The sequence below is a fragment of the Eretmochelys imbricata genome, chromosome 6 (assembly GCF_965152235.1).
Source record: "Eretmochelys imbricata isolate rEreImb1 chromosome 6, rEreImb1.hap1, whole genome shotgun sequence".
Classification (NCBI taxonomy): Eukaryota; Metazoa; Chordata; order Testudines; family Cheloniidae; genus Eretmochelys; species Eretmochelys imbricata.
Genome location: NC_135577.1, coordinates 106,800,525 through 106,824,574, shown reverse-complemented (window position 1 = coordinate 106,824,574; position 24,050 = coordinate 106,800,525). Strand labels below are relative to the sequence as shown.

The following is a 24,050-nucleotide window of genomic DNA, read 5'->3' as shown; positions in this document are numbered from 1 at the left end:
ACTGACCTTGGCCCCTATGAATGCTGATATCTCAGATGGGATAATTAATGATTTTTCATAATGTATCAAGAGGCCCAGCTGGGGAAACAAGGATAAGACACAACTGAAGCATGTCAGAGCTTCCTGATATGACCTCTCTCCGTTCACTCAGCCATGTACGTATGGATTGATGTGGATGTTCTTCTTTCTCAGACATGCTGCCACCATTGCAAGGCATTTCATAAAGATCCTTCATGCTGTAGAGTCCAAAAGGCAGTACCTTGTTCAGGAAGTGATTTGGCTCTGCTGCAAATTTCAGGTACTTCCTATAGGGTGGGTGGATGGCAACATGGAAGTACAGGTCCTATAAGTCAAAAGCCACAAACCAGGCTTGAGCCTGAAGACATGGAATGATGGAGGCAAGCGTTACCATGCTGAATCTGAGGCAACGCACATATTCAGTCTCCTCAGGTCTAGAATAGGATGAAGAACCCTTTCTTTGGAATAAAGGAACACAGGGAGTAGAAGCCTCTTACCCTGTACTCCTAAGAAACTTCTCCCATGCTCACAGATGAAACAACAAGGCCACTTCTTTTAGTAATAGCTTCTCATGAGAAGGGTCCTTGAAGAGGGACTGGGAGGATAGTGGGGAGCAAGCAAAGAATGAAAATGGATAGAGTGCCTCTCGGCTACAATGTCCACCATCTATGTGGTCAGAGATAAAGCCAGCAAACTCAATGGAAAGGGGCAAAAGCAATTTCTGATGGTCATCTCTGGGTTGGATCCGGACATGGCTTTTGATGCTCCCATCCAACCTGCTGCCTTTGGGATGGAGCCTGGTGTGCAATGGAGAAGGATAACGGATGACTACCATCCCATCTCCTGGTATATCAGTGTGCGTATTCTGGTTGGTGACTGTAAGGTACAACAGAGTTCTATGCCACTGCAGTAGCTGGTACTGAAATGGCTTGAAATCCCTAGGAACCTCAGCACTGCCCTCAAATCCTTGAAAGAATGGAGTGCCTCATTTGTCTTATTGCAGAACAGCTCCATTCCCTTGAAGACTAAGTCCTCTATAGTTAACTGGACTTCTCAGAATCCCATACAGAACTGGAGCAAGGCAGATGAATACAATTTATGACCAAAAAGGTCCAATTTCTCGAAATCCTTATCTTTCAGAATCCCCTTAGTGGACCTGTTTTCTTTTTCCTGGACCACAAATACTGCTAATGATCCTGGTGCAGGATATACATAAAAGCGTTCAAAAGTCCTTAGGTGGTAGTTGGTACCTTTCTACTTTGCTGTGTCCAGAACATCCTCATTAATTGGGAGAGAAATTCTTGATAGCACTAAGTAGCTGTGAATGATGAACAACTTGTGTGTGTGTTCTCTTGGATCAGTGTCTCCAAATCCAAAGTTTCAGCTATTCTTGAGAGCAGGTCTTGGAAGGCTCTAGACTCATCAACAGCTGGTGTAGAGGCTGAAATGACTGTCTTTTTAGGAGAACTTGAAGACTCCTTCAGTGGGGAGGGCAGTCTCCACTTGCTTCTGAGGGGCTTCCTCCATTTCTGGTGAGGGGCCTGGCCATTCAGGTCGATGATGATCAAAACCTCCTCCTTTTCCTGGACACATGCGACCATAGTCTGCTACTTGACACACAGGAAGGTGAACATCAGTAGGCCCACAAAGGCCAATGTGGAACATTAAGGATACTGGCCAGATCGCTGTTGACTTGTCCCCTGCCAGTCACACAAGTGCCCAGAATTGAACATTTCTGGAACTCCTTCTCAGATCCTTTTATGGTCTGACAGGAGAGGGTTCCTTGCATGATGTAGGGGAGAAGAAGTGAGTTGGAAATGGTGAATAGAAGTACATCCTCTGGGAACAGTGGTCCTGCTGGGGTAAATCCAGTGCTGGGGCCTCCGGTGAGGTGTCTGTCCTGGTACTAAGGAGACAGGAGATGGCAGCACCTCCAAGGCATATCTCGGTACCCATACTGGTTCCCGTGTCAAAATCAGCACAAGTACCGCCATCTCTTGCATGTTCTTCAAAGTCAGTACCATGCTCCCAGCCCTCAACATCAAGGAGGGCTTGGAAGATGCATCTTTGAGGAATGTTTTAAGTCCTCCTGAAGGATGAACCCACTACACACTCTGAGCTGCATTTGCACTTGGTGTGGGTCTGCTGCTTGGCACTTTGTGAAGCAGATGACATGAATCTCCTGGTCCTGGAGTCTGTGCCAAAGCACTCAGTTCACAGGTCATCAATGCCAGAGTACAGGTGTCAGGGTAGTCACTGTCTTAAGTCTTGATGCCAGTGGTCTTGGTGCCCTTTTTGATGACTTCTGACTGGAACAAGTGGTCAGGTGCATGCTTTCTACAGCACTTGCTGTGGATAGTCTCCTCTATTCAGACTCCATGGATCAGACATGACTTTCATGGCTTGCTCAAAGAGGTCTAATCTGAGCCTTGTCTCAGAATTTTCAAGTGTGGGCCAAGAAGGAATGACAGATTGGGGATGTGTCCCTCCCCAAAACAGAAAAGTCATCGGCTGTGCCTGCCAATTAAGGACACAAGATCATTTCACAGTGGACAGAGCTAAACCCATAGGGGGTTAAAAATCCCCCATGACGACTGCTAGCACGAAATCCCTCAACCCACAGTGGGGCACCACCTGGGTTTTGTTTTAAATTTTTTGGAACATCCAAATCAGTTAGAAACATGGAATTGAAGAGGGTTTTCTTCATAATATAATTTGAAGTGAGTTTGAAGCTCAAGGAAGAATAGCAGGCCAGACATTTGCCAGGTTCTGTCTTGCTGGCATACATGGTAAGATGGAACTGAGGGAGTGTTGCAGCCAATCTGCCCTTTAAGCCCGCACATGAAAGCATGAAGTGAAACAGGACATGTATGGCCCAGACAGACACGGTTACTCCGAAAAGATTCCAAGCTCATGTGCACAGGAGGCATGTGCACCTTCAGAGAGAGCCAAACTGATACAAAGAACTGTTTAATACTGAACTCAAATTTTAGAAGGCAATGCAATGAAATAAGGATATGCATCAATCAGAGAAGATATCATAAATATTTTAACTAGGAAGAACGAAGAATGCAGTTTTTAGATTTGGATCAGGTTTAGGCCAGTACCTGGGGTTCAGATTAGTGGCCAAACCAATGCTAGTGTACAGATTTGGTGGTCACAAAAATCATAAAACATTGTGTTATATGGTCTTAATTAAAATCTGTTTAAACTATAGCATAAAATTCAGCATAAAACTAAATCCCTCTGTTGCCTGCATAATGTGTAATCTACTTAATTAACAACCTTCCAGGCACTGAAGGACTGAAAAAGAGTTATAAATAAATGGAAGTCAACAATACGGAAACATTCATATTAAAACTGCACAAATCATTTTTTCATGGTCAGACTTCTCTGTAATGTAAACAGCTGAAACATGAAGGGACAATGTCAAACTCGGGTATGAAACTAGTCTGATCCCTGTAGTTCATGTCATGCTATCTAGATATTTATACCAGGCTCAATTCATAAATTACAAATAATTCTACTTTGAAGTGTAGCATCACTTTTTCCCCTGCCTGCCTTCCTTCCCTTCTGCATTTGCCATAAAATCAGTTTTGCTTGTTAAAAACTCAAGTGCCTCTGACTTCCACTGTTTTGTTATTTTTATAGTGCTTAACCCTGGACACTGCTTTGCACTTTTATTTGAAAAATATAATCTGGAACAAAAATTCTTCAGAATCATTTACTATTTTTCTAATTCGTTGAATTTTTTTTCTCATCAGTGTGAGGGATAGATAGCGTAGGCTAAAGCCAGAAATAGCATGAATATGCACTACACACATTTTCTCAGACAGCTCTACCAATGAATCTTAATCTTGATTTACAGTAACCCTATTGTACTAGTCCAGGGGTCACAAACACACAGCCCGCGGAGCTATTTGCTTTGGCCTGACAAGCTCCCGTGCGTTGCCCCTCCCCCCGCAGCGCACCACATCCCTGCTCCTCTACCTACCTCCAGGCGCTTCCTGCCACCAAACAGCTGTTTGGCAGGACTTAGAGGTTTCCAGGAGGGAGGGGGGAGGAGCAGGGAGCCACATGCTCCGGGGAAGAGGAGGCGGAGAAGAGGTGGGGCAAAGATGGGGCTTTGGGGAAGGGGTTGGAATAGGGGCAGGGAGGGGGCGGAGTTGGGGTGGGGACTTTGGGGAAGGGGTTGGAAAGAGGCAGGGCAGGGGCAGGGCCTCATGGAAGGGGTGGAGTGGGGGCGGGGGCAGCATCAGTGATGCGGCCCTCAGGCCAATGTATTAGTCTTTGTGCGGCCTTCCTGGTAATTTGAGTTTGAGATCCCTGTACTGGTCTATAGTTTTTTCTAAGAAAAGCAATTATGCCAAACTGTACCAAATTATTTTAATTCTATTTTCATAATTCTCTATCCTTAAAACTACTCCTTTCCTTTACATCACTCACTGTTGTAAGCTGCTGCTGCTGCTAGCCTCTGGCTGTAACATGCTGTGATGAATTGGTCCTGAGGAGTCAGCGTTTCCTGACAGCGAATTGGACAAGACAGGGAGAGAAAAATGAAAACCAAGGGGGAGAAAGACCAATGGCAAAAGGGGCCAGGAGCAACTACCAATGTTTATCAACGAATAGTCCCATCAGCTGTATATGACATGCAAACATATTCATATAATTGCTGTACGCAAGACAGACATCTAAATCTCAATTTTCCTAAAGTTATCTGCCATGAAAGCCAAAAATGTAAAGGTCGGACTAATTCTCATCAGCGTGGGGGTGAATAGCACAGACTAATGGAAGTCTGGCTCTTGACTTACTACAACGAGCAGGTCTCTTCTTTCGTGGACTTTCCACATCTTCCATGTCTGTTCCAGTGCTTTCCTCTGTTGTGGCTGCTGCTGATGCCGCTGCCTTTCTTTTCTTCTGTTAAAAAGATAAGAAAGTGGTTAAGACAACAGCAGAAATTCCAAGTAGACTGACTAAATAAGAGTGAGGTAGAAGCTATTTACATGTGTTACTCTGTGTTTCTAAGTCATCTAACCTCATTTGTCCCACAATCTCCACAACACCTGATCTGAACATTCACTATACCCTATATGCAGAAGGCAATTGACTCAAAATATTAATCTAAAAGTTAGACACAGTACTGATTATAATATACAATTGTAAACAGTTCAGTTTTACCTTTCCACAAAAAGCTATTCGTTCACATTTTAAGAATGTTTTATTTTAAATTATAACAATCCACATTTCTAAATCAAGGCCTCTCTAATTTTAGTAATAATTTAAAATTAATCATCAAAGGATCAATCTGACTACCCTAAAATAATATAGAAAATGTTCTTACCCAACATTAAAATTAATTTCATTTTTAGTAATTAACATATACCGTATTAAGTCAAACTTTATCTGAATCCAAAGGCTTAAGGCCTGTTTTTGCTCAGCTAAAAAGTATCCAACACCCAGAGACAGCACATTCTTTTTTCCTAATGGCAACTACAGGGTCTCTTCCAAAGAGAGCTACAAGGGAATGCTGAACTCTATTCAAGACATAATCTTAAAACTTCTGAATATATAGCACTGTTATCTGTGTATTACAATTAATCCCACTGTTGCAAAGTATTCTTAAGGTGGCTATGGAAACTTTTTTTTTTTTTTTTAAAGTCACATCATTTTGTAAAGGATGTGTTGGCCCACATACATAACTTTGCTAAACATTGGAAAAGTTTAATTTGCTTTTCTAGTAACTGAATAAGAATGTACTGCTTTCCTAAAATATCTTTAAAAGCGTTACAACTTCACATAGCTGATAGGAGAAGGGGAGAGCACATTACATCTTTCCTTTCCAAAGTGTTGCTTCATGATTACCATCTAAACCCTGCTGGGCTGAACAGATTGGTTCGATAATTACATACAATAACTGCAGTGGGCAGGTAACCCTCAGCTGGCACAGGGCAGCTCCCCTGTGAGAACTTCCATATGCAAACTGCACTGATGGAGTGCATTAGGTACATCTTTCCTGCCGGTGCACAGGCCTGATTAACGCCAGCCAAGACTCCAAGGTTAGCATGTCAGCAGATTTGTGATGCATTAGGCAGGAACAAACACAGACACTTTTGTTCGTTCTGACCAAAATTAAGGAGGAATATCTCAGCACTGTATTGCCTTTATACAGGAGATAATGCATTCCTCCTGTGAGAGATTTTAAACGCTCTTCGTAAAAACAGATATCAATTACGTTCTACACAAAAGGAAAGTACATTTATCTTGTTTCCAAGATTATTTAATAAAAAAAGGATCTCAATCTTGATGCAGGTGAATCACATGGCAACAGAAATCAGGCGGTATTCATCTCACAAAAGCAACACTTGTGTTTGAAACAGAATGTGAGAAGGAAGTATGAATCACTGTAACCCATATTTCCCTGTTTATTTTCTAACAATTAGGGAGTGCTGTCAGCATGCTAAGCACTGAAAAAACATAAGACATGGCCCTTACTCCAGGGAGTTTAGTTTAACAGTTATAGAGGCTTCCTCTGGAATAAAATATTGGTATCTTCTTGTTATGCTAGAGCTTGTGCACAGAACAGAGCTATTATGCAGTGATCTGCCTCGATCTTCCACTCCGAGCTTCTGGTAGTCCAAGACTGAGGGTCACCCCGAGCATGGGCTTGCACCCCTGGCTATTTTGACAAACAAACATTGATGGATCTATCCTGCATGAATTTATCCAGTTCTCTTTTGAACCAGTTATACTTTTGACCATCACATCCCACAGCAATGAGTTCCACAGGTTAGTTGTGCATTGCATGAAAAGTACTTCCTCTTATGTGTATTAACCTATTTATTTCATTGGGTGTCCTCGGGTTTTTGTATTGTGTGAAAGGGTAAATAACTTCTCCGTTCATTTTTTCCATACCATTCATGATTTTATACACCTATCCTATCCTGCTTTAGTTGTCTCTTTTCTAAGCTGTGAGCACATCATGGATTTATATAGTGCATTACAATATTTTCTATTCCTTTCCCAATAGTTCCTAATATATTGTTAGTCTTTTTTGACTACTGCTACACATGGAGCAGAATTTTTGAGAGAACCATCCAGGGTAGTGCCAAGACTTCTTTCTTGGATGGTAACAGCAAATTTAGAACCCATCATTGTGTATGTACAGATGGGATTATTTTTTTTCCCCCAATGTGCATAACTTTACACTTATCAACACTGAATTTCATCTGTATTTTGTTGCCCAGTCACCCAGTTTTGTGAGATCCCTCCAACACCTTGCAGTCTGCTTTGGACTTAAATATCTTGTTAGTTTTTGTGTCTTTAGCAAACTGCTTCTCAAATTCTCTCTTTTCCTGCCTTATTATACTTTTACATTTTACTTGCCAGAGTTTGTGGTCCTTCCTATTTTCCTCATTAGGATTTGACTTCCAAATTTTAAAGGATGCCTTTTAGCCTCCAACGGCCTCCACTGGGCTGTTCAGCAACTGTGGCATTCTTTTGGTGGTCCTACCATCTTTTTTGATTTGGGATATACATTTAATCTGAGCCTCTATTATGTTTTTAGTAGTCTCCATACTGTTTGAAGGCATTTTACCCTTGTGACTGCTATTTTTAATCTTCATTTAAGCAGCGTCCTTCTTGTGTAGGTTCCATTTTTAAAGTTACATTTCACTATTTGTTTTTGGTACCTTCCTCCCTAGAAGGATGTTAAATTTAATTACATTACGGTCACGATTTCCAAGCGGTTCAGCTACAATTACTCTTGGACCATATCTTGTGTTCCACTTAGGACTAAATCAACGATGTGGGTTCCAGGAGTAGAGTACTCCAAGAAGCAGCCCTTTATGGTGTCTACAAACTTTATGACTGCATCACAGCCTGAGGTGACAATATAAGGATAGTTGAAATAATCTGTTATTGTGTTTTCCCTTAGCATTTCATAGTCACGATCACCATCCTGGTCAGGTGGTCGGTAACATATTCCTATTGCTCTATTAATTATTAAAGTATGGAATTTGTATCCATTGAAATTCTACTGTACAGTTTGATTCATTTAAGATTTTCACCTTATTTGAATATACTTTTAAAAACAAAAAACACAAAAAAAGAACAGTGCCACTGGTCTATCAACATAACATACCCTGTAATTCCTATATATTTTGTACCCTGGTATCATTATGTCCCATTGATTATCCTCATTTCATCAAGTTTCTGTGATGCCTATTATATCAATATCCTCATTTAATGCGAGGCGTGCTAGTTCACCCATCTTATTATTTAAGCTTCTAGCCTTTGTATATAAGCACTTGTACATTTTGTCAATAGTTAGTTGCTTGCCTTCATGTGTTATGTTTAAATGAGACTTATGTGACTGTTGCTCACTAGGTCCTACCTGTACCATCAACTTCTATGCCAGGACACAGAGTTCCCTCTTCAATAAATTCATCAAAGGATGTCTTCACCTGAAACGTTGGGCTCCTCTGCACTTTTTGGTTTTCCCTTGGCCACCAGTTTAAAAAAAATCCTCTACAACCATTTTAAATTTATGTGCCAGCAGCGTGGATCCATTTTGATTAAGGTGGAACCCACTCATCCTTCCTGTATAGGCTCTTCCTTCCCCAAAAGGTTCCCCACTTCCAAATAAACCTAAATCCCTTCCCCCTACACTGTCATCTTATCCACGCATTTAGACCTTGCATTACAGTCTGTCTTCCTAGCTCTGCGCATGGAACTGGAAGCGTTGCAGAGCATGCTACCATAGATATCCTGGACTTTTAATCTCTTACTTCGCAGCCTAAATTTGGCCTCCAACACGTCTCTCTTACCTTTCCCTATGTCACTGGTATCTACATGTACCATGACCACTGGTTCCTCCGAAGCACTACTACAACCTATCTAGATGTATCAGGAGATCTGCTACCTTTGCACTCAGCAGGCAATTCACCATGTAGTTCTACCAACCATCAAAACACACAACTTTCAGGAAAGGGGGACTTGCTTGGTGAGAACCAACCCTCTCTTTCCATCCAGCAAGCCATCCAGAGTGGTTTAAGACAGGCCCTTGGCAGTAGGAGTAGCACAGTCCCTTCCATTCTATCCTGAAGCCACAACTGAAATACTGGACCTACAAAATCTAGCATAGATGCAAGGGCTTTCTGGCATGGTATGTTACTGAAACAGAAAGTACCCTTTGCCACAGCCAGGTCAAACCTGAGTGGCGGTGTGACCTTATGTGTCAGGTTGCAATGAAGGGAGCAGGCCCAGCCCTGCAGGTCAGGAGCTCCTGCTACTGCAGGGTGAGCGAGGCAGGCTTGCTTTCCAACTCTCCCCCGTGTCCCTGTAGGGCCTCCTCTCTGGGCTGGGCCAGGATTAGAATTGCCGTGCTGGGCTGCTGTGGGTGGCTGGTGCCCTCTTAGTAGGGTGAGGAGGTGATGGCAGAAGAGAAGGATGCTGGCCTACCATTTTGGGCCACACACATGAATCTGGCCCCGGGGTGGGTTGCAAAAAAACCTGACAAAATGCAGTTGGTGGGTCACATTAGTAAAAAGTTAAGAACCACTAAGCTATGAGACCTATATTCTGCTCTCAGTTTAAACACTTCAACAAAACCACTGCAAATGAATGAAAGCTGACTAGGCCTATGGCACCCCACCAGAAGAAAACAGAAAAAGGGGCACAATAAATAAAAACCTCAATGCATGCAAACAAAAACACCTATAGGTAAGTAATGTCGCCATCTAGGGAATGAAAGTGATTGGACCTGGCTTAAGTAAAGTACATTAGGTTTTAAAAACCTAGGGCCTGATTCAATAGGAAATGTATACAGTCTTCTGTGCTGGACAAGGACACAAAAGACTCAGAAGGTCACAGATGTCGGCTCTGCAGCAGGCCAACCTAATACAGCAAAGTCAGCAAAACAACAGAAACAGATTTCGTTCAGCACACAGATCCAAACCACATTGATTCACAGGGGGAGGAGAACTCAGGTTAATGAGCTCTCCTTGCTGGGCAGATCTTTACACCTGATTCAGCAGAATATTAACAATGAAACTATGGTAATGCAATTTTTAACCAGGGGACTAGTTCCAGTGCAAAATCATAACTTAGGCCTGGTCTACATTGCCACTTAAGTTGATGTAAGTTATGTTGCTCAGGGGTGTGAAAAAAAATTACCCTCCTTAGCAAAGTAGCTTACACCGACCTAACGCGGTGCCTACATTGCCCTATGTCGGCAGGAGACGCTCTCCTGCCAACTTACCTTCCACCTCTCAGGGAGGTGGAATACTGAAGTCGATGGGAGAGCACTCTGTCATCAACTTATTGTGTCTTCACCAGAACTGCTAAACCGATGCCGCTGCAATCCATGCAGTGGCTGCGATTTAGCATGTAAGCGTAGACAAGCCCTTAGAAAAGCTTGAGGTAGTACTTCAGAGGACTTCCATCTCCTGTAGTTTTTGGTTTGGTTTCATACTTTCTGCATGAGATCTTTAATGTATGGCTGACTGAGCAGTTATTAGACACTATCTTTTCAATCAATACTTGTAGAGAAGCATTTGTGCACATTAATTCTGTTGCTGTTAGAGCAGCCAAAATATCCCACCTGCAAAACAGAGTGGACTACCCTTGATCTTATTGTCATCGGTGGAGTCAACGTTTTTATCAATTTGTTTATAAGTCACTGTTTTGTTATTAGATTAAATGAAGCTTTAACATACTATTTCACTACAATAAAGTGAAAAATTCTTACACTTTTGCTGTAAGTTGGTTTAGAAATATGTTACTGATTAAAATTACTTTGTATGACATAGGGCTGTACAAAATACATACAAAGAAGGACGTTTCAATACCTAGGCCCATCTCTCAATCACAGAAATGTAGGGCTGAAAGGGACTTGACGGGTCATCTAGTCCAGGCTCTTGCACCGAGGCAAGACCAAGTAAACCTAGACCATCCGTGACAGGTGTTTGTCCAACCTGTTCTTAAAAACCTCCAATGACGGGGATTCCCCAGCATCCCTTGGAAGTCTATTCCACTACTTAACTACCCTTAGAGTTAGAAAGATTTTCCTCATATCTAACCTAAATCACCCTAGCTGCAGATTAAACCCATTACTTCTTGTCCTATCTTCAGCAGACACAGAGAACAATTGACTACAGTCCTCTTTATAACAGCCCTTACTATATTTGAAGACTGTTACCAGGTCCCCATCCCAAGTCTTCTTTTCTCAAGACTAAAATATGCCCAGGTTTTTGTTTTGTTTGTTTAAAACCTTTCCTCATAAAAGGATTAGAAAACCTGGCCTATCATTCTTGTTGCTCTCTTCTGTACTCTCTCCAATTTATCCACATCTCTCCTAAAGTATGGCACCCAGAACTAGATGCAGTACTCCAGCTGAAGCCTCACCAGTACAGAATAAAAACAGGACATTTAAAAGCCAGGTCTTACATGCAGCACTCTTGTTAATACTCCCCAGAATATTAGCTTTTTCCGCAACTGCATCACATTGACTATTATGCAATTGGTGATCCACGATAATCCGCAGGTCCTTTTCAGTACTACCACCTAACTAGTTATTCCCCTTTTTGTAACTGTGCATATGAATTTTCCTTTCTAAGTGTAGTACTTTCAACTTGTATTTATTAAACTTCATCTTGTTGAATTCAGACTAATTCTCCAGTTTGTCAGGCTTATTTTGAATTCTAATCCTGTCCTCACAAGTGCTAACAACCTCTCCCAGTTTTGTGTCATTCGTAAATATTATAAACATACTCTCCACTCCATTATCCAAGTCTTAATGAAAATATTGACTAGTACCGGACCAAGGATGGACCCAACCTGCTACATCTCTCCAGTCTGACAGCAAACCATTGATAACTACTCTTTGAATACAGTCTTTCAACCAGTTGTGCACTCGCCTTTCAGTAATTTCATCTACACCACATTGGCTATAAGAATGTCACATGGGACTGTGTCAAAAGCCTTGTTAAATCAAGATATACGTCTACTGCTCCCCCCACCCAGGCTATAACCCTGTCAAAGAAGGAAATTAGGTTGGTTTGGTATGATTCATTCTTGACAAATCCATGTTGGCTATTAGATATAACCCAATTATCTTCTATTAAACAATCAATCTGTAAGCATATAATCTGTTCCAGTATTTTGTCAGGTACCAAAGTTAGGATGACTGTCTTATAATTCCCTGGGCCTTCTTTGTTCCCCCTTTTAAAGAGAGGTATTATGTATGCTCTTCTCCAGTCCTCTGGGATCTTAACTATACTCCATGAGTTCTCAATATTGTTTCAGCTTGTTCCTTAAGTATTATAGGGTGATTTTCATCAGGCCCTGCCAACTTCAGTATCTCTCATTTATCTCAATACACTTAAACCTGTTAGTTCCGTATTTTGGTTTGAATTCCTTCCCCGTTGTTGTTAGTACTGTGTTGAGTATCTGGCCACCACTTGCCTTTTTAGTGAAAGCAGAAGTAAAATAGGCTTTAAATCCCTCAGCTTTCATGATGTCATCCCTTAGCTCTCCTTCCCCACTAAATAGAGGACCTACACTTTCCTGTCTTTCCCTTGCTCCTAATATATTTATAGACCCTCTTCTTATTGTCTTATGTCCCTTGCTAGATGTAACTCATTTTGAGCCTCTGCCTTTCTGATTTTATCGCTACATGCTTGTGCTATTCTTTTATATTGCTAAGCAATTTGTCCATGTTTCCACATTTTGTAGGACTCCTTTCTGATTTTCTGGTGATTAAAGAGTTCCTAAAGGAGCCATATTGGCTTCTTATTATTCTTATCTTTCTTTGGCTTGGGATAGTTTACTGTTGCACATTTAATCTCCTTGAGAAACTGCCAGCTCTTAACTACTTTATCCCTCAGATTTTCTTCCCATAGGAGCTTACATACCTTGGAGTTGTGAAAGTCTGCTTTTTTGAAGTTCATTGTCCCTTATTCTGCTTCTCTCACTCCTTTCTTTTCTTAGAATTATGATATCTATTATTTCATGATCAGTTTCACCCACATTGCCTTCAACCTTCAGCTTTGCAACCTATTCCTTCCTGTTAGTGAGGACCAAGTCTAAAATGTCTGTCTCCCAGTTACTTACCTTTGTCTATCAAGTTTTGTCCTATACAGGCAACAACAGTAATGCTTATTTGATAACGCAGATTCAATTTTAGTTATATGACTGCCTCAGTATCATTCTTCATAACATATTCCACATTTTAACTTTTCCCCAAAAAATTAGGGGGCAGTTTTCATGAAATGATTAAATTTACATCTGTAAATAAATTTGCTAGAGGGTTTTCTGCACATGAATAGTTCTATAGCTTTCATTAAGAACTGGTCCCACTAGCATACGTTTCTTCTGTATAAACATCCACATAGGTCCCACACAAGCAGTTGCATATTTACCTGTAGGGTTAATATGCTAGGATCCTTTGCTGAAATGTGTGAATTATAAAATCTCCTCCATTGTGCAAGTAGGATTGTACATTTTACTAATTGGAAAGAGCTACTTGTGCAAATGTTCTGCACAACAAAAGATTCCATATGCGAGAGAAAATTTAGAGTTCAGTTTACTTAAATACAAGTACCTCTGGAAGTATTAGATTTTTGTCAGTAAACATGGATTTCATCATACACATATAAACCAACAAAAAATATTTTCGTTACTAATAATCTAAATGTACAGATAAGCAAAGAAAAATGTTGCTCGAGAACTTAAGAGTTTGATTAACTGATATTTACTTTGTATCTTCCGATGTGATGCTGACAATTTGTATTTTAATAGTTACAAAGCTAACTTGCTGAATCTCAATATCTACTTCATTAAATAATTGTCTGCCCCACCCAATTTCCCAACTGTGAAAATTTAAATTGATAAAATACTTAAAAACAAACATTGATATTATACATCAAAATTATAAAAAAATAAAAATATACCAAGCCAAAATAAAAAGATTAATATACCCCTAATCTAGTACTATACTAATTGTACATAGAGAACACCTTTTTGTTCAGTGCCTAGCACAATGGGGTCCTGGTCCAAGGCTGGGTCTCCTCGGTGCTGCAATAATACAAATAATAATACTGTACACAATACCTGAATTCCAATAGCAAATTGATGACATAAGGATGTTCATTTAAAAGTAAGTATTTAGGTCTAGATATGTAAGGTAAGAAACCTGAAATGAAACCAAAAGGTAACTAGACTTATGATTTTACCTCACACTTTGGCCCATCTGGAATTTTTTAGACTCTTGAAAAAAAAATGTGTAAATTAACTGCAATGTTCATCTGTTCAAATGTCATTACAACTAAATATACATTTTCTTTCCCAAGGTATTATTTTACTGCATGTGAAAGTATACCTGCTAAAATAGTGCTATATTAAAAACTTTCAGAGCAATTACTTAAATTAAAATTAGCCCACGTGTCTGCTTATGAAATATGCTGTAAAGCTAACAAACGTTTGTGACTAACTTTCCTATTTGGGCTAATTATGACATCCGTTTTCCGTATCATTTTATTTAATTCTTTTATTTAGTTTAAAACAAGATCCATTAAAAGCTGATTTTAAATGTAAAAAGAAGAAACCTTTTGCACAGGCTTGGTTCGCAAATCTCCATTCTCTGAAAAACGGAAGTCCAGTACGCCATCATCCTTTTGCCCAATAGCCTTAAGACCTTGCAAAAGTATTTCTCGGAAATGCTGATAAAGAGGTTTCTCTTCATAGCTCAATAACTTCACCTTTTCCATGTACTTGGCTATTTCATCTGAGGGAATGGTACATAAAATTAATTTCTATTTAAAGCAGTTGGTAATCAATAGGTTTTACCTAAAAATGTGAGAATTATGTATACACCCTTTTTGGGGTTCTTTGATATGGATATTTAAACATAATTATAGCGGTTTAATACAGCATATTTTAGAAAGAAAAAAAATCATCCCAGGGCTCATTAATAAATTATCACAGCACCACTTTTCTACATTCATTACACTGAAGGAAATACTCAGCCCTTAAAAACTATTTTTCAATATGCTTATCTCCTCTACAGTGAGCCTTTTATTCAACTGATATTTCTTCCCTGCATTTAAGATGATCCACTACAGGTGAAATAAGAGCCTGAACCCAGAACTTTGCCAGGTAAGTCAAGGAGAAACTCTTTTTCGTGCATTTTATTTTAATCGAAGGCAGGGAATTTTCATCATTTCACCTTTAAAACTATAGTTGCTAAAATACTAATAAGCATGAAACAATCCTGTACTGACAATTAGGATTGGGTGACCCAAGAAAATTTTTCCATTTCTAATTTCTGCAAAAAAGCATGTATAGTTAATGTCAGGACTTTGAAAATCTGCTAGCCAACTCTCATATGGCGAGACACAAGCTTTCCCAGACAAGTGCTTCTTTAGAATCTAAGCTTAACAAAAATTAATTTCTAACCCTTACAGTTGTGAAGATATTTCCAAATATGAAATGAGCGTGAGCCAGTGCAATATCTTCTAGTCTGCAGATTAAACTAGTGACTGCTACTGTTCACACCTTTCCTATAACAGAAAGAAAACTTACCTGTCTTGTAAATTTAATTACTGCTATTCAAAACATTGATCAGTTTCACTTTACTGCTGTTTGGGAAGGCAGAAGCAGAGGCAGGTACTGGCTCTAGTCACTGGGAAGAACTTAAAGGGTATGTCTACACAGCAGCTGGGAGGTATGACAGAGTAGATGGACTCGTGTTAGCATGCTAAAAATAGCAGTGAGAACACTGCCACCTAGGTGCAACCTAGCCAACCGCTGAGGCCCAGCCCAAGCCACTGTGGGTGCTGCAACATCCACACTACTATTTTTAGCATGCTAGCTCAAGCTGAGCTAACATGAGTCTGTCCATCCATGCTGGGAATCACACCTCATAGCTGCAAGTGCAGATATAGCCAAAGAGGCGATAGGAGGAACAGAAGATCAGAGACACCTCTCCCAGATGGACTACATGCTGACAACAATCTGACACCCACTCAATCTTTCCAAGCAGCTGAATTGTCATCTGTCAGTGTTTGTATTCAACTCAAGAATAGAAATTACTACACATACCCAAATATTAAAGTAGTTACTGCCACATGAAAATGGGAATTTCAGATATGCTGTGAGTGCATTCCTGGGCCTAACTGAATAATCTACCTAAACCCTATTAAAGTTAGTAGTAGTATGGTAGAGGTGGCCAGTCAGGTTTCTTTGAAGAATGAATCATTAATGCTTTATTTCAATGTGCTTTATCTTTTTTGAGAGACTAAGGATTAACTGTTTGTCTAATAAAATAAAACCCCAAGTACTAATATTAAAAAAAAAGGCTCTTCCTACCTGGTTTTTCTTTCTCAGGAAAGCACTTGTTCATCAAATCTGTAATATTCTCACTATATCTGAGAAATAAAAGCGGAAGAATCAATAGTTTAGATTGCAGATAAATTATATTTAATAATAATTGTGAAACAGCCTGTTCATTCACAGCTGATCTGTATTTCTTTCAAAACATATATCGTTAAAACATTAAAAGTTAAGAAAAAAAATGTAAATATTGACATGTAAATAAAAATAGTTCTAATATTGTATAATCCTTTTCTTACAGTCCTTTTGTTTTGATTCTGTTACCTTTTATATTTATTAGTGATTACAGAAAGAAATCGGAAAATTGGAAAGCTTAATTTTGTTTCTATCTAGGTAACTGGCTCCTTGTATGACAATATCTGTTCTTACAATATCAAAGTCTTACTTTCTGTGAAAGGGGAATACTTATCCACATTTGTAAAGGGCTTTGAGATCTTTGGATAAAAAAGTGCAATGTAAGCACTTTAAATTCTGCAGGATCCTTGTGATCACATACTCTTCACTTCACCTAGAAAAGAAAATTCCCTCTGCAGGGCCAGCTAAATCCCTGTTTAAGAAAACAGAGTCGCAGCACTGTGCTGTTCCCAAGCACCTGACTTGATAAGCAAAGGAAGAGGCTTGAGCTCCAGGTGTGAGAGAAACAGAATAAGAAATATAAGAATGCAGACCCTATATAAAATTGAACATCTTATATTTAAAGTGAGTTTCATCTTGAGATGCTTTAAAGTAACTTCCCTGTGTCAAGATGAAACTTTCAAAAGGCAAGCTGCATGACCTATAGCCCAGTTCCAAGTATTACTGTAAATTGTCTTGTTTGTGAAAATAGTGGCAATATTGGTCATAAGATTTTTATATTTATTTTTAATTTAGTTGCTAAGCTGTTGGTTTTTTTTAAAATGAGCTACTTTTATAGCATTTTTCATAATAAATTTTCCATAAATTTATGGCATGTCACAAAGACCTTTTGCCTAGATAAGACCATGCCAGCTTCTTCAAGTGGTTTCATGTCCACAACTAAAATTACTAGTTTAAAAAAAGGACTTTCCCAGAATTGACACAAGCTAATGACCTAATTCAAACCTGAGTGGATCACATTGCTGCATGGCTCCAAGGTAGGTCTTACACCTGATTTGTCCATATACGTTGGAGGGAGATGATGCAAGGATGACTAAGCAAAGTTTGCAAACTATAATAATCAAGGGGAAGTCCAAGAAACCATCAAGGATTAGGCACCACACAAGAACAGAATTCTAAGGAGGAAACAATTAGCTCTGAGCTATGTGTCAGTTATTAGATATTTTCATTTCAGTACTGAGTTTTTAACCAGCTCTAAGTCCCAAATTTGATTGACTTTGGTTATAACTCCCAACTAAAGAATTCAGACCGGCACCTTCCTATAATTCTCTTTAGCATTTATAAGGATTATTTCTAGGACTAATTAGATGATTTAAATCATTTTATGACTTAACTTCAATCCAATGCAGAGACTAATTCATTGATTTGATAGTTGTACTACTTTATTCTTAATAATAATAGTGGAGAGCTTTGGTGATTTTTATTTTGTTTTTGTTGAATTATTTTAATAAAATTTAACAAAAGATACTGAGATGCACTTCACTCAATAAGCAACGGGAGCCCAGAACCTTTGTGGTCATGGGTGAATATATCAGCCAGTCAATGTAAAAGACTTCGGCTCTCTCACCAACCTTTCCAAACTACATAGATGTAGAAAACTGTGGCTCAGAAGAAGATGTTCCACTTTAAACCCTCATATGCCAATTCCTTCTTCCATCCATGCAAGGACAATTTCTGCTCTAGCCTTTCCTGCTCAGAGCTATTACTACTCCCCCTCACTCCTCCTTGCACTGATGCCTTTTATCAGTTCAGCAACTAAAAGAGCAGAGAAGTTGCTGCTCCGAGAAACGTTGAGGCAGCAGCGTTAGCAGGAGGGACAAGAAGTTGCTCTGAGCAATGACTGCCAGGTAGCGGTGGCAAAAGCAGTACTGCAGGCACATGACAGAACTTACTCTCTGCTAAGATGGCAAACAGTGGGCAGAGGAAATGAGGGAGGACGATTCAGTGTTTAGGGCAGTAGTCACGAACTCAGGAGATCCAAGTTCAGTTCCTTAATCTGCCACAGACTTCCAGTGTGACTTTGTGTAGGCTATTTAGTTTCTGTGCCTCAGTTCCCCATCTGTAAAATGGGGGTGGTAATGCTTTGTCTACCTCACATGGGTGCTGTGAGGATAAATACATTAAAGATTGTGAGGTGTTCAGAGTAACAGAAGCTAATACAAAGATACTTAACATAGAGGGACATGGTGTTGACAAGTACAAAAGTTAAGGGGGTATCATTAGAGAAGGTTTAATTATTATCTTAAATGGTGGGATAGGAATAAAAGAAAGGGAATATACTCAAGAGAAAATCAAGGGGGAGGTTGAAGGAGAATATAACCTACAGTTTTGGACTTCATTATAACTCTGGAATCTCCATTCCAGCCTGCAAGAGTAGACATAGTATTATCCAGCTCCTAACAGAAGAGGAATCATTGTTTATGAGTACGTAGTATTGCTACACTGAAATGTTTTTATTCCTAGGTTCAATTTCAAAATGAGAAAATATAATAAGTTCCTTACCTAATTTTTGAATCTCTGACATAGTTGGGGTCTTTTAAATTGTCCTCCCATGGTAGATGGCCACTGAGCCAATGAATCATACAGTAACCTAGAATTTCCAAGTCACCACGTCTTGATGGAGCTACAAATATATATAAATACATACACGCATTTGAAGTTAAAGTTTGTAAACATAGTAAGACAACTGGAAGCCAAAGTTAACAGTAATTAACAACTACAGTATGCTTTGGAGTTTATTTCAGAGGAAAGCAGGAAGGAAAGGAAACTAGAATTATTGCTCAAATGGCTGGAAGACTTATAAAGGAATTTGAAATTAATCTCTCTTTCTTCCGCTCACGAATATGACATGCTGCAGTTATCCCAATATCTGAAACATTTTAAGTCCTCACATTATGGACAAAATAGAGTGAGTGAACTGACTGACTTAATGTTCATAACATTTTTACTTCCCCTTTCCCCAAAAACAGCGAATAGAGTTGAAACGTGAGCTCTTCAAATTATTATTCCACAAATGGAAATATTTCAGATTTCCTGAATACTGAAACATTGCTTGCAGAAGATTCTGAAATCCTATATGTTGACAAGACAAGGGATATAACATATTTGCTTTCCACAAGATACTAATTAAAATTGTATTAAACGTATCAACAGGAAAATCCCCTTTAAGGTCTGTTAGTCAACTTTTAGCCCAGATGAGAGTTTACATCCAAGCGGATTTAATTTTTAAATTAAAATTTGTGCAAGACATCAAGAACTTTCCTAAACATTCAAATATAACACTTCTACTGCATTTCTATTGCAAAACCACGCTTTGAAGCGTCCCTACCCTCTGTTTGCCAGAAACTAGAAATGGGCAACAGGGAATGGATCACTTGATGATTACCTGTTCTGTTTGCACCCTCTGAAGCACCTGGCATTGGCCACTGTCAGAAGACAGGATACAGGGCTAGATGAACCATTGATCTGACCCATTATAGCAGTTCTTACGTTCTTCATCCACTAATTCTATAATTTTATCAAAACAAGCAACAAACTTGGTCTGGCAAGATTTGCTCTTTATAAAGTCATGTTACTATAATGTTTAATATTTTTCACTGTTTATTATTTTCAGTGGACACAGATTAGATTTAAAGGATGGTAGTTTACATCAAACAGGATTTAAGGCTCAGCCTTGGCCAGATATGGAAGAAGTATGCTTCAAATTGAATTTAGGGACCATTAACTCCCTCAAATAACCAGAATCACCCCAGAATCATCATAATTGTCCCTTCTGACCTAAATATCTATGAATCATCACACACCAGTCTACTTACACAGTTAGTACCAATTCAATAAATGTGTGTCATACTAACGGATACACATGATCAATCTTAAATTAGGTGGATTTCTTAGATAAAGTAGATCTAATCATGTCTATATGCAAAGAAATACAAATGATTTCCAACACTACAGCAAAGTAACAGCTGAAAAAATTAGTAAATGCTCTAATTCTGTTGCCCAGCAGATTTCAGAAAAAACAAAGCTGAACTTCTGCTATACAGTTGGAACATTTAGTTTTCTAAACAGTGTTAGGACTCCTCAGTAAATAGGAATTTTAAAATATGTCCGCTATAAAATGTTCATGATTAAAATAAAAACAAACAGTCTTGTATGGAACAAAGTGAATTAAAGTTTTGACTACTTACCCACACCCTTATGAGCATCAATACTAGTATATTCAATTGTACCATCATGACATCTTTTGGGGTCTTCTTTATATTTTTTGTGCACTCCTTCTGGACAGTATCGATATGCAAGGCCATAATCAACCAAGTACACCTATTAAATTCCATATACCAGGCAAAGATCAAAGGACTATTCATACAGAAGAAATCATATAAAAATAAATATGAGTGACTCAGAACTTCTTCAGAAGAAAAAGTCTAAAAAGGTCAGCTCTTTGGATTAAAAAGTTCATTTATTCATTCTTAAACATAAGACATATATATAAAATTTTGAAAACTGCAACAAGTTTTCAGTCACTTAATGCACTATGAAAAATGACAACCAGTTTTAGAAATCATTTACTGCTGATCTAGTGGTAGTGCCAAGTAAAATGTTCAGTTCTTATCTAGGAGCAGACTGGATTACAATGGTCTATCAGACAACAGCAAAAGAGGCTCACAGTATTGATATCAGAGATTAGAATAAATTTACCATACTGTATTTCTTGAGTATTCATGTAAAGCTAGTGTTGTTGTCCTATTACCACAAAAGGAGTACTGCAAAAGAATAGATGCCAGGTAGTGGTCTTCATTATCCCCTGGCTACTTCTAAATATACTGGCAATAGTTAATCTACTTTGTAAGGTAAACTATTTGGACAGGGAATCTGTAGAATTATGGAAATGAAATGCACATTTTCCAAACACTAAAGGGTTTAAAAAAATTAGAAAACTAAATATATTTCTGTAAATCAATTGATTTGAACAATCAACATGTGAAGAAACCAAATTTTCCAAGTAACAGAACACTTGTATTTGATGGATCCTTGAACAAAGGAAATAAAAAAAGTGACAAAGCAGACAGGCAAACATAATTTACTGGTGTACTATATAATTTTAAGCTTCCACCCCCAAATAGCTATTTGAAATTCATTTTGTATCACAAGCACTCCTCCTGAATATTATTTAGGGCAGAAAGCCAACTTGATAAACTGCCAGGAAATTGCATCAAAAATGTAGAATATTAAATATAAATGTCAAGCAGAAATATCACTGTATTCATTCTTAAAAATAAAAGACTTCTGCTAATGTTCACAGGTTCAAAGCACCTCAGTTTGTTGTCAAAGAGGATTAAAATAGGAGAAATGAAGCAGAGATATCACAAATACCTGATTAAGATTCTTGTAGCTCAGGAGAAGGTTTGAGGCCTTGATGTCTCCATGCACATATTCATGCTCATGGATATATTCCAGAATATCAAGCTAACAAAACACAATATACAGGAGTATCAGCGTAGTACTCAACTCCAGCCAGCAGAGGACCACTATTCAGCATAAACTGCCTTTTAGCAAAAGGTTACATTTTAAAAATGTTTCAGGAATTACTATTACTTACTATTCTTAAGCTTAATATTAAGACAGTTTTGTGTTCAAACTGCTTTGCATTCTCTTCATAAATTTTCTGAAGATCTCTCCCAAATCGGTCCATTACCATAAACCTATAGCTGAAATTCAAATCAGGGGGGAAAAAAGTTACTGAACTAAAATGCATACAGTATTTTACCCATGTATTTTATCCCATTGCACTAATTACTGAATTCAAGCATGTTTATTTTTAGAATAAAAATCAGTTATGCAGGCAAACAAATATTTATGAACACTAGAATTTTTTGTACTGTACTTCAACCCTATTTGTTTTGTTTGCTTTGTATCACCTAAAGCAAACGTCCTCCATCAAAGGTATGTTCCTGAGATCCAGCTAGTTATGCAGTAAAACAAGCGCCCATCTCAGAAAGTACTATGGTGTTTCATTCACAACAGGAAAGAGCAAGTATTAACTGCTGGTTAAGACCAATATTCTTTTCCCAAAAGTCCTTTATATTTTAATTAAGTGGTTACTTTCACAAGTTGGCTGCTTTAAAAGTAATATTACTAAGATTTAAATGAGCATTCTACTTATTGAAATGAAGCTCCCCTATCAAATATGTTTTAATATTCATCTCTAAGGTCACCAAAGTTTGACTTTAGTATAAAAGCTCATTCCCATAAAAGCTCTGCACATGAATTCTGGAAAGCTCATTTGGATTGAGACAGTTACATTTTGTCAGGGAAAGTTAGTACTACTTTGCAAGATCTACAAGATACCTGATTCTACAAGTTTCAGAGTAACAGCCGTGTTAGTCTGTATTCGCAAAAAGAAAAGGAGTACTTGTGGCACCTTAGAGACTAACCAATTTATTTGAGCATAAGCTTTCGTGCGCTACAGCTCACTTCATCGGATGCCTACTGTAGAAAGTGTAGAAGATCTTTTTACACACACAGCGTGAAAAAATGGATGTTTACCACTACAAAAGGTTTTCTCTCCCCCCACCCTACTCTCCTGCTGGTAATAGCTTATCTAAAGTGATCACTCTCCTTACAATGTGTATGATAATGAAGGTGGGCCATTTCCAGCACAAATCCAGGGTTTAACAAGAACGTCCGAGGAGGGGGCGGGGGTGGTAGGAAAAAACAAGGGGGAATAGGTTACCTTGCATAATGACTTAGCCACTCCCAGTCTCTGTTCAAGCCTAAGTTAATTGTATCCAATTTGCAAATGAATTCCAATTCAATGGTCTCTCGCTGGAGTCTGGTTTTGAAGTTTTTTTTTGTAATATCACAACTTTCAAGTCTGTAATCGCGTGACCAGAGAGATTGAAGTGTTCTCCGACTGGTTTATGAATGTTATAATTCTTGACATCTGATTTGTGTCCATTTATTCTTTTACGAGGAGACTGTCCAGTTTGACCAATGTACATGGCAGAAGGGCATTGCTGGCACATGATGGCATATATCACATTGGTGGATGTGCAGGTGAACGAGCCTCTGATAGTGTGGCTGATGTTATTAGGCCCTGTGATGGTGTCCCCTGAATAGATATGTGGGCACAGTTGGCAACGAGCTTTGTTGCAAGGATAGGTTCCTGGGTTAATGGTTCTGTTGTGTGGTGTCTGGTCACGTGATTACAGACATGAAAGTTGCGATATTACAAAAAAAAACTTCAAAACCAGACTCCAGTGAGAGACTGTTGAATTGGAATTCATTTGCAAATTGAATACAATTAACTTAGGCTTGAATAGAGACTGGGAGTGGCTACGTCATTATGCAAGGTAACCTATTCCCTTTGTTTTTTCCTACCCCCGCCCCCCTCGCCAACTGAACTGGTGATCAGGGACAGAACCCCCGCCCAGCACAAAAAAAAAATTTCCATCTGTGATCTTCCCTTCAGCGAAAGCTTAGTCTTGGAAATTTTGGAATTACAAATG

At 38.9% G+C, this 24,050-nt stretch overlaps 1 protein-coding gene across 6 annotated transcripts in view; it reads right to left on the bottom strand.

Annotated features, from left to right (window-relative positions):
* The window catches only part of VRK1 (VRK serine/threonine kinase 1), a 50,801-nt gene that overhangs the window by 8,458 nt on the left and 18,293 nt on the right, over nucleotides 1-24,050 (bottom strand). For 5 of the 6 annotated variants that reach the window (XM_077819340.1, XM_077819342.1, XM_077819339.1 and 2 more), the window contains 8 exons: nucleotides 22,142-22,250; nucleotides 21,916-22,008; nucleotides 20,730-20,862; nucleotides 19,045-19,165; nucleotides 16,384-16,442; nucleotides 14,622-14,800; nucleotides 4,830-4,935; nucleotides 4,465-4,540 (listed from right to left, as the gene is read on the bottom strand). In XM_077819340.1, coding sequence (XP_077675466.1) covers nucleotides 4,465-4,540; nucleotides 4,830-4,935; nucleotides 14,622-14,800; nucleotides 16,384-16,442; nucleotides 19,045-19,165; nucleotides 20,730-20,862; nucleotides 21,916-22,008; nucleotides 22,142-22,250 — 876 coding nt within the window. The remainder of the gene's footprint in view (nucleotides 1-4,464; nucleotides 4,541-4,829; nucleotides 4,936-14,621; nucleotides 14,801-16,383; nucleotides 16,443-19,044; nucleotides 19,166-20,729; nucleotides 20,863-21,915; nucleotides 22,009-22,141; nucleotides 22,251-24,050) is intronic. The other variant, XM_077819344.1, reaches the window with a different exon arrangement.